Raw genomic sequence first — 20,745 nt, 5'->3', positions numbered from 1 at the left:
GTGTCATCATTATGTTGTCACTTTACTTTCTTAAATTTAACTAGAATATATTTGGTTAAGGTAAAAATGTTACTTTACAAATATATTATTCAGGCATCACAACACTGCTTTTTAGGGGTCAAAAATGTGTAAATAGCCTGTAATTTCAGGATGTCTATAATCCACATAGAATTAGCATATCCAGGTGGATATAAAAATGACAACGTGCAATGTTTTCCCCCTTGTCTTTAGTTTTTGTTTAAAAAAAAAAAGTTACCTTCCACATTACATGCACTTTTCTTTGTTTTGAGAGAAAAGGAAAGTAGGATTAGTAGAAGACTTCTATAACCCTTTCCGAAGGAGAAAATCCTTTTGAAAAAATTTGAAATCTTTAGAAACAGTGCATTTACAAGGTATGAAGCGAAGTTTACGCAGATTGTCAGGTGTTCGGGGCAGCATAGAACAATGAATCAGAGTACAGTTCCAGAGTTAGACTCAATTCTTTGGGTTTCAGTGTTCCTTGTGTGTTAAATGGAGGTGAAACTGGTATGTACGTCATAAAAATTAAATGAGAGAACACAGGTAAAGAGCTTCGAGCAGTAACTGCCAAGTAAATGCCCATTTACCAGTTAGCCGATGTCTGTGGCAATAGGCATAAGTACACTGTTACAAACTTAAGACTGACTCAAAATAAAGTCGATAAAATTAGAATTAGTAATACTAACATAATTTACTAATTAGTATATATTAAAGCTCATCATCTTTATCCTTACTTCCATTCTCACAGGTAGACCATAAATTAGTTTCTTTAATGAATTCCCATCATCGACTCACCTACAAAATAGGCATGGGAGAGAAAATAGAAGCTCTCGGACTCTGGGTGTAACTTCCATACATTTAAGAACACTTTAGGAAATTATAGGCATTGGTTTTTAAACCACTTTGGCAGTTAAAGCAATAGCAATCAGGGGCGCCTGGGTGGCTCAGTGGGTTAAAACCTCTGCTTTCTGCTCAGGTCATGATCTCAGGGTCCCTCATCGCATCGGGGGCTCTCTGCCAGCAGGGAGACTGCTCCCTCCCCTCTCTGCCTACTTGTGATCTCTGTTTGTCAGGTAAATAAATAAAATCTTAAAAAAAAAAAAAAAAAGCAATAGCAATCATTTCTAGAAGGCCAAAAGAAGATCTGTACTGGGTTCTGAAAATCAACTGCCTGGAAATATCAGACTTTTGAAAACTAGTGCTCAGAACACCATGTAAATGGCTGGGTCCCAGAGAGTTAACTGCTGCGGCTGCTTCCTTCCATGAGGCCTTTCTGTTCCTAGTTCAGCCATCATGCACACCACAGTGACCTATAGTGAAGTCACTGGTTGGCCAAAAGGGAACTGGGTGAGGCTCTTCCTTCTGCTATCCCATCTTCCATTTCTATCAGCAGGTTAATTATGTTTACACTCTGACTTCTGATAACCAGTCATTTCCACCTCCAGTGAATTCCTTTTTTGTTCTACACATGCATCTCTCTCAATTTCTTTCTTTTTACCAGATTTTACTGCTTTGTCACCTTGCTACTTATGGGATTAAAATTAAAAAATCTTGACTACAACTCTCCAGACTTCCTAGATATATTTCTAATGAAAATACCTAACAGTGCACCTAGGCCAACAGTCTTGAAAAGTACTCCAGAGTACCTTGTAGATTCTCTACCGAGGTTCAGGTCCTACGACTCTATTTGGTTTCTTTTTTTTAGCACTGACAATCAAAATAATTTAAAAATGTTTAATCTGCCTTGTTGTTATTCTGATTTTTAACATTAATAATTTCCTTACATGAATTTACTGCAAATACATAGGCTTTTATCTCTATTGTGGACCCACTGGCCTGAGAAAATACATTCTAAGTTCTTAATAATTATAACAGTGGTTTTCTAGGCCATAACTTGATAGAAGATTGGCATCTACATATATAGAGAGAAAGACATATATATATATAATTTATTTTTATATATTATTTATATTATTTATTTAAATTTATATATACATATATATATGTCTCTCTATATATAAAATCTTTTTTAATCCAAAGTGTTTGTTTTTTATCATGATGAAGAGCAGCATAAGTTAGGTCTTCTTCCATGACAGAAGTCCTTTTATGGAGTATTGCCTGAGTTATATGTTTCTTCTCAAGATATATAATTATCAGTTGATATTTTGTTTCTAAAGTTATATATATTAATTTAAATGCTGTTTCTATAAGAATTTTTACTATGCAGAAGATTTGGGGTGTAAGTCTACTTGGAATTATGGTACTTTATAGCTGGATCACCTGGCCCAACTATTTCATATTTTCAGGGGAATTAATTGAAACACAGAAAGCTCAAATGACTGGTGTAAGGTCACATGGTTTAGATGGAGACTATAGTCACTGGGACTTGGCTCTGGTGCTCTAAGTCTTGCAGATTAATTTTCAACTTAAAGTACAAGTAACAGTATATATTCTGATAATTAACTTCTTTCTCCCTAAAAACTTAAGAATCCTGAAAAAGGATGTTCCTAAGAATTGAATATCTATACTAAGCAATTATTCTATTGTTTTTTCCAAAGCACTTTCCAAGCACAGTGTATATTTTCCTTTTTTTACTTTGCTGAGGCATTAAAAATTTTTTAATATTTTAACTTTAAATTTAAAAATTAAGATAGAGAATTTTAAATTTACCTGTAAATTTGGACATGATTGTGGCTTCTCAGTTTTAATTGATTCTTAGCATTATTCATTCTGTATTTTGTTGGGTAGGCTTCCCCCAAAAGCAGGTAATGACATCTTATACCCTTAAAATAACACACAAAAAGAATTACAGCACAGAGTTCCAGAGTGGGTGGAAGGTCTTAGAGATTATGGTGCTGCTTCAAACAGGATTGAAATACCATCAATTACACTCAAATTTTAATCCATAAAATATTTAAGTTGGCAAGGCTTACTTTAATTATGATTTTTAAAGCTAAGCAAAGTGTGTATTATAAAAAGGTACATACAAACTTAATATACCTTTAAAAATCACAATTCAAAATAAGCAGGAAACATATTTTATGTTTCCCCTCACTTCCGGTTCTTGCTAATTTTTCTCTATGTATATAAATACTCTGTATTCCTATATTCACTGACTCCTTTTAGAATTATTTCTGATTTCCTACTTGTTGAGTGTATTCTAGTTTAAAAATACTAACTTGTACTCTTGTTTAAAAATACTAAAAATAGCCAAAAGGTAGAAACAACCCAAATGTCTATTAACAGCTGAATGGATAAACAATATATGGTATATATTTAGCTTCAGAAAGGAGTGAAATTCTGATACATGATACAACATCCACGGTCTCCAAAAACATGCGAAGTCAAATAAGCCATTTATTTACCTCATAGAACTAGAACCACACAATGTTTATCCTGTAGTGACAGGATAAACATTGTGTGGTTCTATTTCTGTGAGGTACCTAGATAGGCAAACTGATAGAAAGTGTAATAGACAGAGGTTACCAGGGGCAGGGGAAGGGAGGAATGGAGAGTTGTTTAATCAGTACAGAGTCTCTGCTTGGGATGATAGAAAAGTTCTACAGATAGACAGTGGAAGTATCTGCACAACACTGTGAATGTACTTCATGCACTGAATTATACACTTAAAAATGGTTAAGATGATAAATCTTACAGTGTATATTTTACCACAATAAAAAAATATTATCCTGAGTTAGCCATAAAATAATAGCACTCTCCTTTGGGCTCTGAGTATATACCTTCAAGGGATCTGCCTCTTACCATTCTGAGTAGCCCCTTCATTCTCACACTGGGGTGGAGAATACACAGCTGTATTACTTTTTCCATCCACATCTATTTTGAAATACAACCCTTTTTGTGCATGAGAGCCAAGGTCAAGTGACACAGCTCTCTACTCACCATTTTAGTTTGCCAAACATCGTTTTTCTAGCGGAGTGCTGCCTTGGGTGCAGCAAGGGTGGGTAATCTGAGTGGAATTCGATTAGTCTACCTTAGTAATTTCTGTACTCCATTTGGTATGATGCATTCCCCTTCATTTCCATCTCTGTGTGATAATGTACAGTTGTGTATTCACTCCTATAGTATTTTCAAGTGTGTGGCCTATTCCACACATCATATTCAAATTACAAAGAAAATAAGGCTTTTCCTATCCAGTATTTTCCCATTTCTTAACATTTTTTTGTGTGTCCTGAGACTAAAAGGATATTTATATACAAGGTGACCATGAGATCCTACTGATAATTGTCTTTGAATTCTGGCTATGGACATGGCAATTCTATGTACATACTAAAAAGTATATATATGTGTCTTCACATAATAATGTAAACTGACAAAATACAAACTTTTCAGTGCAAATTAAGAGCAGCAGAACAGATTAGCTTTCTGTCTTCAAACAATCTTAACGTGACATAATTGCATTTTTATTATTTATAATATCTAAATGTTTGTTGCGAAAAATACGTATTATACTTAGGTTATGAATTTGTTAAATGTTCATTCCATTAAAGCACATGCCCAAAAAAACCCCAGCATGTAGCTATTACTTAATATCTTTAGACTTACTTTCTTTTTGTGTTTCCTACTACTATAGTATGCTATTTGTTCCCATTCAGTCAATATCATATACGTTAGGTCTTTTTATCTAATTATATAAAAAGAATAATCAAATGTTTCTATTTTCTTACCATCTCTAAAAATAAAGAGTATTCCATTTCCTTTCTTATTGTCTATGCAGACGGTTGAAGTGCTTTATTGTTTTACAAAATGAAAATCCTTCATTTGAGTGAAATTAATATTTCAATTAATATTGAGATGTACAAGATCATTTTTCATTATTTTCCTTTGAAATTATCTGGAAGAAACAGGATCGTGTTGCATTTCATTCTAAAGGAATTGAATAGATATTTAAAATAACTAAAGCTATATCAATGGGAAGTTAAGTAAAATCCAGTGTGACTAATAAGGGATGTCAAATTCTTCAGATCTGTGGTATACATAATAAGCTTAAAGAATTCATGTACAGAAGCCTAAGCTATTGTGTAGTGGCGGCTGTGATCAAGTGCTATAGTTTTTAAGCTGTTACATATTGCATCCAGTTTACTATATTTAATTAAGTAACAAGATGCTTAGTTGCACGGAACCTTGAACTCTATTTCTATAGTGGCACAATCTATACTTTTTTTTTTTTTTTTTTTTTTTTTCTGGTTTATTTAATTCAGCCAAAGGTTTTTTTTTTTTTTTTTTTTTTAAGATTTTATTTATTTTTTCCCTTTTTATTTATTTATTTTTTTTTCAGCGTAACAGTATTCATTCTTTTTGCACAACACCCAGTGCTCCATGCAAAACGTGCCCTCCCCATCACCCACCACCTGTTCCCCCAACCTCCCACCCCTGACCCTTCAAAACCCTCAGGTTGTTTTTCAGAGTCCATAGTCTCTTATGGTTCGCCTCCCCTCCCCAATGTCCATAGCCCGCACCCCCTCTCCCAATCCCACCTCCCCCCAGCAACCCCCAGTTTGTTTTGTGAGATTAAGAGTCATTTATGGTTTGTCTCCCTCCCAATCCCATCTTGTTTCATTTATTCTTCTCCTATCCCCCTACCCCCCCCATGTTGCTTCTCCATGTCCTCATATCAGGGAGATCATATGATAGTTGTCTTTCTCCGATTGACTTATTTCACTAAGCATGATACGCTCTAGTTCCATCCACGTCGTCGCAAATGGCAAGATTTCATTTCTTTTGATGGCTGCATAGTATTCCATTGTGTATATATACCACATCTTCTTGATCCATTCATCTGTTGATGGACATCTAGGTTCTTTCCATAGTCTGGCTATTGTAGACATTGCTGCTATAAACATTCGGGTACACGTGCCCCTTCGGATCACTATGTTTGTATCTTTAGGGTAAATACCCAGTAGTGCAATTGCTGGGTCATAGGGTAGTTCTATTTTCAACATTTTGAGGAACCTCCATGCTGTTTTCCAGAGTGGTTGCACCAGCTTGCATTCCCACCAACAGTCTATACTTTTGGACCTTCATTCTCTACTCCAGATGACACTTGTCCATAGAGAAATTGCTAAGTCCACAAAACAAACAAACAACTTCCCGTGACGACGGTCGTTACATTGAGGGAGGGAGCACTGGGTTGTACATCAGGTGACCCACAGTACACATCTCTGCCAATTAGTAGTGACGTGACCTTAAATAGTCATTAAACTTTGAGCCTCAGAAGATGAGAATTGAAACGGTGTCTTCCCTATCAAATTTAACAGGTTGTGAGGCTCAAATGAAACAAAGTGTGGGAAACTACTTCAAAAACTGTAGAAAGCACTAAACAAACATCATTTTCCCAAGATTCTAATTAAAACTTTTCTTATCCCACAGATTTAACTGAATTATGAAATTGATAAAATCATACCAGTAAGTTGTTTCATAGAGTATTATAGTATATTTAAGTTTTAAAAACCATTAGTTTCAGTTTTAATTCCAAGATCATTTAACATCTGCACGACTCTGTTTTTGTTTGTTTGGTGTGGTTAATATGCCTCTCATTTTGGTATAAATGGAGATGTGTGGGAAGTAGAAATTGGTGGAGTCATAATGTCCCAATAAAGGGCACTCCTTTTCCTCATCTGCATCCTGCTAAGAGCCAGCAGGCAGAAAAACAAATGTCCCCCTTTTGACTAATACAGCCTAGGCTGAAGGAGGCAGCTTCATGTAGTAGGGGAAATGGACTTCTGCACTCCCAGTAACCCATGTGCAGATCTGTGGGGAAAGTTGAAGTCAGCACAATGGACACTCTTAATTCAGATAACTTGTCTCCTCTGGTCCAAGTAGAGAGCAAAGAAAGAGAATTTCTCCAGGCCTCAGGACCTTAGATGGTTTAGTGTCCCTCATCTAGAAACATGGACCTATGGCCGTCGTCCACCAAGTGGGTAGCTCAGTCTACTCCCTTGGGGGAAGATTGGGGGGTATGGCAGACAGCCAAGGCGCCTAGAGAGAAATCCCTCTTTACGGAAACCAGAAAAGAAAGAGGTTTTCTCTTTAACAGAGATGAATGGAAATTAAATAAGTGGAATGTACCCAGCCATCCCCTCTCCTACTCAGATCTCGTCTCTGAGGCTTTCCCTCCCCTTGGTGCTTAGCTAGTCCTGCCGCCCTGTTGCTGGTCCTGTTCCCCACACCCCCGCCCTCAGGCATAGGCTCCACTGCAGCCCCTTCAGACTAAACCAGAAAAACTAGTTCCTGGGAGAGAAGAGCTGTAAGGCAGGTTGATGCTCTAGATTGAATGTCTCCCCCCAAAATTCATATGTTGAAACCTAATCCCCAAGGTGAGGGTATCAGGAGGTGGGGCTTTGGGGAGGTGATTAGGTCATGAGGGTAGAGCCCTCATGAATGAGATTCGTGCCCTTAGAAAAGCGGTCCCAGAGAAAGCCCTGGACTCTTCTGCCATGTGATGTTTTAGGAGAAAGAGGGCAGTCTACGAACCAGGAAGCAGGCCCTCACCAGACACCGAATCTGCCAACACCTTGATCTTGGAATTTCCAGCCTTCAGAACTGTGAGAAATAGATTTTGTTGTTTGTAAGCCACCCAATCTATAATATTTTGTTAGAGCAGCCAGAGTGGCCTAAGACAGTTGATTGGGCACAATTGGTAGTTAATAAGGTTAGCTTCTTCCTCTCTCTCTCAGTGAAAGGTGGGTCTACGATAAAAATAGTTGCCACAGTCTCACCTACATTGTAGCAGAAACTTACTGAACTTCTGTTGGGAGGCACATTTGTGAAGTTGTTCATTTGGCAAGTCAAGAACAAGGCATCTCGGGGCACCTGGGTGGCTCAGCGGGTTAAAGCCTCTGCCTTCAGCTCAGGTCATGATCCCAGGGTGCTGGGATCGAGCCCCGCATCGGACTCTCTGCTCCACAGGGAGCCTGCTTCCTCCTCTCTCTCTGCCTGCCTCTCTGCCTACTTGTAATCTCTATCTGTCAAATAAATAAATCTTTAAAAAATAAAGAAAGAAAGAAATAAAGAACAAGGCATCTCATTCATAAGGAAAGTAAACTAGTTTTAAGTTCTATCTGAATTAATACCTTCCATCGTTCATCATGTGGGAGATAATACAGTGAGCAAAATCTTGTTAGAGAAAAAAGATGTGGAAATGCAGCTTAACATAATTCCTGGCTTATTCTGAATAAATCTGAATATGAAGTTCATGAAGAAACTGAAATTATTTAGTCATTTAGTAAACATGTATCGATCACCTATTATGAGTGGCATTGCTCCGATTGCCAGGGGAATGGAAATGAAAGCTATCGTCCCTGGCTTTGAGCAGACCATGGTTTTATGAGAGTGACAGAGAATTCTAGTCTAGTATGATTTGTGCGGTGAGAGAAAGAGATGCACAAGCTGTTGTAGGAATACACGGGCAAGCACTGGGCCCAGGTTTGAGGAGTTACTTGGGAAGATCTTTCTGAAAGAGTCCTGGTGTGCATCCTGAAGGGCTAGTTGAAAAGGCAAGATGAAGGGAGAAGAAGAAGAGAGAAAGACCAATGTCCTCACTAAGGCAGAAGTAATCCAATGAGCTAAAGCTCAGAGCTTAAGGGAGAGCTTGGCGTGATGGCATAAATGATGATAGTAAATAGCTTGGTATGGATGAAGACGTTAGGGAATGGTAATATAAGAAATCAGACAGGTAAGCAAGGCCAGATCATACTTTATGTGCTATGATATGGAGTTTGTTCTTCTGTCCAAAGGCGTTGAGAAGCATTAAGCAAGGAAGAGCATGTGTGTTCGATAGGACCAGTGAGAGGGAGAATGTAATGTAGTAAGTGTAGTAAGTATAATGTGGTGTAGTAAGGCCGCATGCAGCATTCATGACACAGGCTATGGTGGCTTGCATTAAGAGAAGAGACGGTGGGATTGATGAGAAATGATGGGACTTGGGGAGACATTAAAGACCTCGAAATCAGTAGGACTCAGTCATTTACTGGATGGGGGAAGCATCCAGGGAGAGAGACGTCAAAGATAATTTAGGCATCTGTGTTTGGCAGTTATTATACAAAAAATATTAGAAGAGCATTGGGTTGGGATAGAGCTGGGCAAAACTCATCAGGTTCAGAACATGTTGAGCTCAGTATTCCAAAAGAAGAGGTATAATAGGATTTGAACATGTGGGTCAGGAGCCCTAAGTGTAAGTCTAGGTTCGAGATTGGTGTGGACATGCGTGTGTGTACACACATGTGTGCATCCACATACTTACCTACTTTCAGGGAGTAGAGGGATGGGGCAGTAGGAACCATGGATATGGATAAGCCCCGCCAAGGAATTGTGTTGAGACGAGGAAGAAAAAAGGAACAGAAATGAGACCTGGAGACTATCATTTCAGAAATAGACAAAAGAATAATCAGCCAGACAGATAGAGGCACCACTAAGTGGCACAGAAGCCAGAAAATAAAAACTCAGGGTGACCAGTCTTAAGTGCTACAAAGAAGTCATATAAGGTTAGCACTTCAGAACGTCTTCTCAGTTAAGCACAGTGTGATTCTAAGTAACCTTGGACAAAAGCAGTGTCAGCACAGGGGCAGAGAGAGAAAGCAGATTGCAGTGGGTGAGGAGTGAAACAGACAGCGAGTGTCAACAATTGTCTCAGCCTGGCTGTGAAATAAAGGAGAGAGATAATGTGGGCGTTCAGTGGGTAAGATGCCAGTGGGTGCGAAAGACCTCAGCTGAATTCCCTGTAAATGGTGAATTGACTTTATAAAAGATCAGCAATTGGGAGCTACCTCCTAACGGACGAAGCCACGTCCTTGAAGTGTAGGGACGACGGGATGGATGTGGAGCGCTGGGGAGGGGTTTGATTTGGGTGGGAAGAGAGCAACTTGCCTGTGGTGGCGGGAGGGAAGCATGGAGTGGTAGAGATACAGAGAAGTTTTTTGGGCACGGTTAAGTAGAAGAAATCCTCACCTGACGATTCCTGTTTCCTCTGTAGAGTGGGATGCTAGCCCACCGGCTGGCAGCAAGGTGATGTAGGGCGAGAGGAGTGGAGAGAGGGGTGAAATGTGTGCTGGCAAGAATGAGGGGGAAGGCCTATAGGAAAATACGAGATGCCTGGATAGCTTAAGGTCAGAGATGATGAACTTCTATAAACTAACTTTTTAAAAATATTTTTTAAAAATCACTGGAATAGCCTTTTTTATTTCCCAGACCAGTATTAAACAGGATCCCATGCTGAACATGCTGTTGCTTGCTGGTTCCTTTCCTAAAATGCTTCTCTTTCCTCTTTCCACTGCTCCCTCCCCCACTACCCCAGTTGGCTGTACAGAATATTTTCTGGCTTCAGTGAAGCCACTTTTCCAAGAATGCATGGAACAGATTACAGAAGCCAGTGCCAGCCTGCTTACTTCCCCCTCTTCACTTGCATAGGTTCAGCTGGAGTTCTGAAAAGAGGAAGTCAGGAGGAGTTGGGGGTTTATTTGTTTGTTTTTTAAAGAAAGATGGAAGATGCAGGAAGCATAAGCAGGTGGAAATACTGGGGGTGAGGGGCTAGGGAAGAAAAGGGAACAAATGCTGAAAAAATCATGAGCCAAGTTGTAAATTGAAATGACGTCAGAAATCAGAAAGGAAAGGGAACAAAGAAAATATCTGCTTTCTAACCTGGCCTCTTAGTTTGCTACCCCAGAATATGGCATCCTCAAACTGGGAGGCCAGGCCATATGGGAAACAGGCTGGCAGTGAATTCAACCTTCTTTCGTGCCTAATTTATCTGTATCAGTGGTCAGGTGTTCTGGGCTTTTGTTTGTTTCTTTGGCCTAACCCCTCGATGTAAAAATCAAGTCTGGGGTGCCTAGAAAATCTCAGAAATAAGGGGACCCCATTCAAGTGCCACAAGTGAGCGCTTGTGTTGTGCAGGTGTTACGTTCTGGGTATGGAGGACTTGCAGAAAAGCAGCAAACAAAAGCAGCAAATTTCTTCCTAGGGAAAGGGGACTACTTTTTAGGACATGTATAGGTATAAGAGACCAGTCCCCTGGCTTTTATCAGCTAGCCAGACATTTATTAGCAACTGGCCTTTTAGAAAAAATAAATAAGGAGCCTGAGTACTGCCCTTAACTGTGCTATTGCTTCTCTCACCTTCTAACCTCTTGTCCCCTGACGCTTCTGACTCAGATTTGCCCCCCAAACCACCCCCATCAAGACGCTGATGTAATGCAAGCAGATACCAGCTGAAGCCAGAATAGAATGGATAGTTATCTGGGGAGATAAAGTGACAGTGTTGCCTGTTCGGGCTATTGTTCAAAGGAACATGTCTTTTATTTATAGATGTTAGAATTTAAAGGCATAGACAGCCAGAGCTTGACATTACCTCTTCTTACTATAACTCGTTTCCTAGAAATATGCTTTAGCCTATAGCTACCTTCTTTGCATGTAAATTGAATATGTTAGATGTGTGTTTTATACCTGGTTTCATATTCTTCTAATAGGTTCTGTGACTGTTTTGGTTAAGGTTGGTTTCTAAATTTTAATGCTTCAATATTTTGCTTTTATTGGACACTATTTTATCTCTGCTTATCTGAGGCATGGGTTGCCTTAAAAAGCAGGAGGTTTAAAAAGAGGCCAAATAGAGGTGATGTTCATATTAATAAAATATTCATATTTTAGTCGGGTAGGGCTAGGAGATGAAGGCTCCAAATTGTTAGCGGGTTTGCAAAATTGGCACCCCTTAATAGATTTCATGGTGGTTTGGGGGACTTCTGTGCCAGGAAAAATGTAGTCTGTTCTCAAACCTGCATTTCCTTGCTTTCAAATACCCAGGAGTGAGGTTCGCAGGATGCCACTAACCTTCTGTTGCTCCAGGGAAGTGACTTCATTTTTCTAAGCCTTCACTGAAAAGTGTTATGTGCCTTGTATTCTTGGACTGTGTTTTCTTCTGAAGCTCTGAGAAGATTTTGCAGATTGAACCTCATGAATCTTTGCAGCCCCTCTGCAAGAAAGAGAGGAATAGTGTCTATAAGCCTTTTTGAATTATTTGAAACAAAGATCATAGAATGTGAGGAATACAAGATAAACTTAGCCAGCCCATTTTTTAAAAAGGTTAACTGATGAACAAGAAATAATCTTTATACAAACATAAAAATAGGTGATTAACTGTACACTTTGCTGGAAATTTATCTTCTCTCCCAGACTAAAAAAAAAAAAAAAAATCTGACATGGCATACTGCTATTTAAACCATGTAAGGACAAACATTACTTTGAAAAAGAAGTATTAAAGCTAGATTATACGAAGGAACTTACACTCAAGAACATTGTCGTAGCAGCCCTTCTGTCAACAGGATTAATCACAAAAATAACAAATATGCTTTATGAACGTAATATTTGAAGTAATTTTTTAAAATTTGGCTATTAACCGTAAGGTTAATTGATTCTTTTCTTTGTGCTCCATTGTGGTTAACATACTCATTCTTCTCTTTAAAGACCCATTTTATTATGCAAATGAAAAAAATTGAAAGACTGTGTGTGTAAGAGAGAGGGCTGCTTTTTGCCGGGGAACTCGTGCACCTGTTTCGGCCCTCAGCCCCCACCTCTGCTTCCACAGGCTGCCAAGCTCGGCTGCGTGATCAGAGTAGCGGGTGTGGGGTCCTTGAATTTTGACTCACATGTTCTTTGTGACTTACTCTTGTTTTGCCTTAGAATTTCCCCCCTTCCAGCTCTCAGCATGCCAGCGGCAGCTGCATCATGGCGCTCACCCTGCTGCCAAGAGGGCAGGCAGCCTCCTTGGAGACGGGGATGTTGCACTCGGGCCAACTGTTAAGAGATAGATGTTGGAGTAATACGCCCAGCACAGCTGAAATTCAGAGCCTTCTAGGAGAAGTTTGGTGAAACACTTTGCCCATGGTATTTTTAAGTTAATTTTTGGAAACTTTTTATTTTGGACAGTGTTCAAAACAAAGGTAGAAAGAATACTGTAGCGCATGCCTGTGTACCTTCTACCTCTCCATTTCCACCATGGTCAACTTAGAGACCATCTTGTTTCACTGACCCCGGTGTTTCCCTGTGGTTTATCCAGACTATTGGTAGATTCATTTCTGGGGATAAATATTTCATAAATTACAGTTGCTTTTCTGTCCTTCAGTCTAAGATCTCTCACCTTAATGATTTTTTTTCGGTCCCTTCTTGTTAATGGTAAAAGAGAGTAGAGTCTTTTTTCCTTCAAAAGTAAGCCAAGATACGCTACGTTGGCACCTGTCCTGTTTTGTAATACCGTCCCCTAAATATTCAGGGCTTTGTTCTTTCAGTTGCCCAGTCTGTCCAAAGCTGTGGTGTGTGGGGTCTTCAAATGTGGAGCACTAAAGGTCACCAGGTGGGATTCTCGGTGTTACTACAGACTAACCATGTAACCTGGGACAACTTCCTTCACCTTTGTATGCTTCCATGCCCTCTTATTTTTAACGTGGGACTGATACTACTGGTACACACCCCACAAAGCTGCCATAGGACTTAAATGAGTGAGAACATTTAAATAGCTCAGACAGAGACTGGCACAAAGGAAGGGCCCAGTATATGCCATTGCTCTGGTCCTCCTTTTCCTTCTCATGATTTTTTTTCCATCCCTCATCACTCATTTCACACACTAGAGAAGTGAAGTAATACAGCAGTTTTATAGGAGAACTTGAACAAGGAACCACATGTTTCTCTACTCCTTTATTATCCAAGAGGCAGTCGGCCATAGAGTTAAACCTTAGAAGTTGGGGGTTTCAAAAGCAAAGCAGTACGGGTAACCACCTCCTTGTTAGTGGGGAAGGTGAGATTTCAAGAATGCTTTTGTTTAAGAAAGGCGATGATTTGGCAAATGATATTGGAGAACATTCTGTACACAAGAAAGAGAAGAAAGTTCAAGCAGGGGATGCTACTAATGGATAGATCTAGGGAACATTTGTGCATGAGATCAAGAGAGAAGGCAAGATAGAAAAAAGGATAAGGGAAGATGATTTGAACCATCAATGAATATCAGAAACAAAAGAGGGGCACCTGAGTGGCTCAGTTAGGCATCTGACTCTCAATTTCAGCTTGGATCATGATCTCAGGGTCATGAGATCGAGCCCCACATGGAGCCCTGCATCAAGCTGTACACTCAGCACAGAGTCTGCTTGGGATTCTCTCTCTTCCCCTGCCCCTCCTCCCCACTTATATACTTTCTCATCTCTCTCAAATAAATAAATAGAATCTTAAAAAAGAAGAGAGAGAGAGAGATGGATGAATCCTAAACTTTACATAAAGCCAAGTGCCATTGGCCATTCCTAAAACTGTAATTTAGTCACTCACTTTAACATGTGTTAAGCATTAGTCTACTTACTTATGAACACCGTTCCGTTAATCCTCATAGCAAGCCTGTGAAATAGGTACTATTATTGATCTCATTATGCAGCCAAGAAAACTGAGATATGGGGGAGTTAAATAACTTGTCCAAGACAAAAAGCAGGAGGCCTCAGGTTTGCACCTAAGCAGTGTGGCTCCAGAATCTGTCCTGTAAACACTATTGTGCCGCTCCAAGGTAAACAAAGCCTCAGCGCGTAGGTCATCTTGAGGAAAGCAGCGATAGGTAGGTGATAGCCTCCAAAGAGGCTGGAATGGTGGCATCATTGCTCACTGATACCTGTGCTCTCATCTGACCCAGGGATCCTTAGTATTTAAGTCTCACTCAGGTTTCAGGAGGCAAGTTCTGTTCACTACACATACGGATGTTTCTAATAAGCTTTGTCATAGCAGGGTGTGATTACATTGTTCTAGCTGCAGTCCTAAGAAAGTTCTCTGGTGTTTTATTTTCACATGAAGTTAAGATAACTCTTGCTAGGGATGTGTTTGGTTACTTCAAAGTCATTTACTAAACAACTCTTTCTTGAAGGCCTCTGTTCTAGGTGCTGGGGATGCCTTGTGAAGAGAGCAGTTCCTCTCCTACAGAATCTCCATGGAGTTTTCCTTTCTAGGGCTTCTCATTAGCATAATAACAGCTGTCATTTCTCTCTACTCATGCAGCAAAAGAAAAATCTAGAGAAACCTCTCTTGACCCCACAGCGCTTTGCAGCCACTGGCCCATATATCTTTTTCCCATCTGTATCACCATGTCTAGAAACGTTGTCTGTTCTCATATTTGTCTTCACTTGCCTTCCTCCCCTCATTTTTTAAAAAAAATTTACTTATTTTAGAGGGAGTACATGTGCAAGCAGGGTGAGGGGCAGAGGGAGAGAAGCAGACTCCCCACTCAGTGTGGAGCCTGACACGGGACTCAATCCCATGACTCTGAGATCATGAGCTGAGCCCAAACGGAGTCGGAAGCCCAACTGAACAAGCCACCCAGGTGCCCCACCTCCCATCATCTTTTAAACACAGCACCAAGCAGACTTTCTCCTCGAGATGTCCCCCAGCTCCAGACTCCTATGAGATCCCCCTACTTACTAACAGCTCCACTTGGATGTCTATAAGGCACTTGGAACATCCAAAACATCTCATCTTCCTGCCACATGCACTTCTCACCGACACGCTTTTCCCATCCCTGTAAATGGAGAATGGAGACTCCATCCTTATTGCTCAAGCCAATGACTTTGGCTTCATCCTCGACTCTGCTCTTGCTCTCGCACCCCACATCCATACCATCAGCAAATCCTGCTGGCTTTCTCCTTGGTCGATCCATAATCCAACCATTCTGTCTCACCTTTAGTATCACCACCTAACCCACAGTCATTTCTCATTCCCAGCTGGTCTTCCGGCCTCCTTCCCTGGGCACAGTACCCTCCACCGTCTATAGTCAACACAGCAACCAAATAAATTCTTGTGACGGCAGTAAGAATTTATCTCCTCTACAACAATATGTTCTTCAAAAATTTTTTAAAGCTTACATCAACAACATGGATGAATCTCATACATAAAATGTTAAGTGAAAGAAGCCAGAAAAGAGTTCATACTGTATTATGACTTCACTTAAAATACAAAATAACAGCACAGACTATTAGAAACCAGGATGGTGACCGAGGGACAAGGAGCTGCTTGGGAATGAAAGAGCACCTGGTGGGCCTCTGGGAGAGCTGGTCACTTCTATTTCTTGATCCGAGTGCTGGTTGCTTACAGCTGTTCGGTTGGTTAAAATTTAGCAGGCTGTGCTCTTATGATGTACCCTATTCTGTATGCATTTTCCATTTCAGTAACAAGTTCTACAAAATTGCTGTTCTTACACAGAAAACCATTCTCCTCTAGACTTAGAAGGAATTTATCAGCACTTAAAATTATGAGCCCCATGCAGGCAAAAATCGTGTCTGCTTTCATCCATTCAGCAACAGAGTTATTGAACACTGGGCACTGATCTGGGCACTGGGGATACAGCTTTGAACATGGGAAGTGAAACTCCTTAAGCTTCCAAGAGGTGGTATCACAATAACTTATATACCATAGAACAAGGTCCTAAGGGCTATGGAGAGGAAAAGGCAGGCTCGGGAGACAGAGTTCAGGAGTGCGGGAGGTGAGGGCCAGGGACACAGTTTAAATAAGATGGTCAAGAAGGGCTTCATTGGGGGGCGCCTGGGTGGCTCAGTGGGTTAAAGCCTCTGCCTTCAGCTCAGGTCATGATCCCAGGGTTCTGGGATCGAGCCCCACATTGGGCTCTCTGCTCCTCCTCTCTCTCTGCCTGCCTCTGCCTACTTGTGGTTTCTCTCTGTCAAATAAATAAAATATTAAAAGAAAAAAAAAAAAAGGGCTTCATTGAGAAGGGTGTGAGAGAAGGAGCCCCTGGGCAGGGACTGGAAAGAAAAGGCCCAAGCCGAAGGGGGCTTGGTGTGCACAAACAATAGCAGGAGGCTGTGGGACTAGGGAGGAGAGAGCCAGGATGGACTAGCCCGGGATACCCCGGGGCCAGATCAGGAAGGGCCCTGTGGGCCCCTGTAAAGATTCCACGGTTTTATTCTGCATGAGACCGGGTTGGGGGGGTGTGGGAGTCAAGGTTTGCCTAACCGGTTTGAGATAGGTTTCAGCTCTTTGGAGCAGCAGGTCATTGGTCCTCATTTTTGTAAATGTATCCATTCTCCTGTGGTGGCTACTTAGGTCATTTCCATCCAGTTTGGGGCTTACATAGAGTGCTATGAACACCCCCCCCCCCGCCCCCGCCGTGCACATCTTTTGGTGAAGTACTACATGCAAGGTATACCAGTCTTAAAAAAAATTGAACAAGATAGATCAGTTCTTATTTGAATACCTTGGGCAATGTAACATGGTAGTTCCAGCGAAAGCAGGCAATCAGTCAGTACTTAGGTTCACATTGGAGGTCAATGTTCGACTATGTTTTAGGGCATACAAGGTGGAGGATATACATGCATACGTACAAACTATGTGAGGTAAGTCATGCTGGGTGGAGAATACAAAGAAATGTCAAATAGATTTCTTGCCCTCAAGTACCCTGGAGTCTAGTTGGGGGTAAGATATATGCATATGAAACAGCAAGGATACAAACAGGAAATGCCCAATAACATCCTAGGCATTCTGCCCCATATTCTCTGAAGCGGGCAAGGTCACTTTGGACTGTTTTGATACAAGATTTTGCAGGGAAGCTGGGCATGCTGTAGAGCTTGAAAGCATCCATCAGATTTGTGAGCCAGACTCTGTAGATGTTATCTGGGCTAGGGAAATAGCAAGAATGCCAATCTGTATTCAAGGGGGGCCATGCGTGGTCAGTGTGAGTAAGAGTAGGGTTTAAGATTCATTTCAAAGCCTACTAGACATTTAGATAGATGCAGCATTCTAATGCGGGAATATTTCTATATTCCACATTTCTTAATCATTTTGCTATATTAACGCCATGTTTACCATAACTAAACCTCAAAGTCCACGAGTTATTAAATGACTTAAATATATATGTATTTTTAGACTGGCAAAGAAAACTCATCCAGTGTGACAGTAGCAGGCCCCGAGATGGAAAATAAGGCAGGCCAGACTTTGGAAAACAACTCATTAATGGCCGAACTGCTGAACGATGTACCCTTCACCTTGGCCCCCCACGTGCTGGCCGTGCAGGGCACCATCAGTGACCTTCCAGACCACTTACTCTCCTATGACGTCAGCGAAAATTTATCACGGTTCTGGTACGATTTCAGTCTTGAAAATTCAGTGCTCTGTGATTTGTAATCTTTATGTCTGTTTGCACCATAACAGCTTTAAACAAAAGTTTGCCTGTTTTCTTTTACCTGTTTGATATTCTTTGCCATTTCCCTGCTTAAAGGTCCTCAGAAAAGCAAGGATCATAAAGCAAACATTATATTCATTACGCTGTTTTTTAGAATAAAGTATATTTGTATAGAAGTTGGGACTTAAGTTCTGCTTCCTTTCCACCAGATAATAAACATAAAAATTAGGCTATCAAGGGTTTATGAAAGGAGCAGATTCCTTCCACCGGTCTCTCAAGACAGAACACCTCAAGTTTATCTTAGGAGAACTGTGAGAAAGAGCTGTGGCACTTTTCTTAGTTACCACAACTCCAAAGTCTGTGCTTAGAATGCATGTGATTTATCTTCTCTGATTTGGAGGAAGCTTGAACTGATATTATTCCCTTTCTTCTTCCACAATGTTTATGAATGAATTCAGGAAAAAAAGAAATGTTGCTAGTTAGCTTAATTTCTTGAGTTCCTATTTAGACACCGAGGGGGAAATGTAAAACCTTTCCTGAAAAGCAGCGGTCGTGTGCTGATCCACGAATGCTGTCCCTGCTCTGGATGCTGCTTGTTTGGAGTGATACCTGTGATACATTTCAGTTGCCCCAAACCCACCGTAGCCCTTTCCCCCTTGAATGGTTCCCGTGTGCCTGCCTTTGTTTTCTGCCTCGCTGCTACTCTGGAGCGCTTGCCCTCACTGGCTTTCCAAAGAACTTCCCCTCTTTCTGCTTCAGTTGGCATTTGCTCCCCTTCCCACATATGTTCCCAGTTTATGAAGAGATCCACGTTTCCTTTCAACCTCTCTGCTTCCTAAAGAAAAACATCTCATGATGATACATATTATTGCTGATAACACCCTTATTTAGAAATTTGTTGGCCACAATACAGATGGAAATGTTTTGCTGCTAGAAAAGCTGAAATCGACTCATTTCCAATTAGAGTATAGGCAAAACACCTAACTATGACTTTTAGTTCTTGGCTATCCATTATTTATTCCAACTAAAGCAGTAAAGAACTGCCATTGGTCAGTAAATGGTAAAGGGAAGAAGCAAATTGTGATAGAGTATTTTCCGTGCCATGGAAAATTTAAATCACATTTGTTTTGATCAGGAGCAATACAGTTTATTGATTCTGTGCCTAACTGTAAGTATATTTTTCACAAAGATAGAGTGCCATAGCAAAACTAAACACTGTGCATAAAGGTATGTGAATCATTCAAGTTTTAATGTGTTGTGAATGTTTAATAAATGTAGCATTGTCTTGACAAAAATGCCATATTATTACAAAAATATGCTTCATTTACAAATAATGGTACCACATGAAGTGAATGATTATATTAAATCTTTACAGTTTTCATAAAACATCAGTCTAGGAAATGTGACCTATTACTAACACAAATGTGAACATTTTATAGCAGTTTTTGTGAAAACATCCTTCTTAATACCCATGTTAATGTACCTTGAAGCTAAATGTTATGTCATCAATTTGTCTAATATATTTGTTAAACTGTCTAAAATACATTTCATTTATATTTTGTCTACCATGTTATAAACATGCTTATATTTTCATTTGCCTAAAGTAATTGTTATATTTAAATAAATGTGAGTTAAAATAAACCAATATTTTGATTATTTTCAGATCCAGAAAAAAAGTGTTCTTTACCTTCATATTTGAATGCAAGTTATTAATTCTTTGTGAGGCAAATATTTAAGTATATAGTTGGTGCAAGATCACAAAAATATGAAATTTCCACTTATATGTTAACTTTAGGGAATAACATTGAAAATAGTTAAGATCACTAGTCCTGGTTCAATAGGACTGAAGGGATTTGGAAGAAATCACATGAATATCTAGCTCTAGAAAGATCCCCATCATCACAAAATTTAGTAAGGGCTACTGTTTATGAACTTTTTTTTTTAAGATTTTATTTATTTATTTGACAGAAATCACAAGTAGGCAGGCAGAGAGAGAGAGAGAGGAGGAAGCAGGCTTCCCGCTAAGCAGAGAGCCCGATGTGGGGCTCAATCACAGAGCCCTGGGATCATGACCTGAGCTGAAGGTAGAGGCTTTCACGCACTGAGCCACCCAGGTGCCCCTGTTCATGAACTTTTAACAAAAACATTTTAGTTTTCTTAATCCTGTACATAAATCAATGTTACTATTTTAAAACTGGAAGGAACATTAGAAATCAGCCAGCCAACTTCATTTACCCAAGATAAACTTGAAGCCTAGAGAGGTTCAATGACCTAACTCACCTGGTTTAGTGATAAACACTGAATTGAATAGTGTTCATAATTATAAAAATATAACAAAGCTGTATGCTCGGATGGAAAGAGTTCGGGCATTTGAGGCAGCCAGACTTCATAATGGCGTACTCACTCGCAAGCTGTGGGACTTTGCTCAGTTCTCTAACTTCCTTGGTGTTTTTAGTTCCCACACTTGTTAAATAGTAACAGTATGCACCTTGCAGAGCTGTGTTAAGTTTTAGATGGTGTTTGTCAGATGCCTGGCAGCATAAAGATTGACATACCATAGGTGTTCTG

At 40.1% G+C, this 20,745-nt stretch overlaps 1 protein-coding gene across 1 annotated transcript in view; it reads left to right on the top strand.

Annotated features, from left to right (window-relative positions):
* Positions 1-19,839, top strand: part of UMAD1 (UBAP1-MVB12-associated (UMA) domain containing 1) — a 227,128-nt gene extending 207,289 nt beyond the window's left edge. Inside the window, exon 4 of the mRNA XM_046021326.1 lies at positions 17,922-19,839. Coding sequence (XP_045877282.1) covers positions 17,922-18,179 — 258 coding nt within the window. The 3' untranslated portion in view covers positions 18,180-19,839. The remainder of the gene's footprint in view (positions 1-17,921) is intronic.
* Positions 19,840-20,745: the final 906 nt, after the last annotated feature.

This window comes from Meles meles, chromosome 10 (genome assembly GCF_922984935.1).
Source record: "Meles meles chromosome 10, mMelMel3.1 paternal haplotype, whole genome shotgun sequence".
In the NCBI taxonomy this organism is placed as follows: domain Eukaryota; kingdom Metazoa; phylum Chordata; class Mammalia; order Carnivora; family Mustelidae; genus Meles; species Meles meles.
The sequence above is the reverse complement of the archived record's forward strand: the minus strand, read 5'-3'. Positions and strand labels throughout refer to the sequence as shown.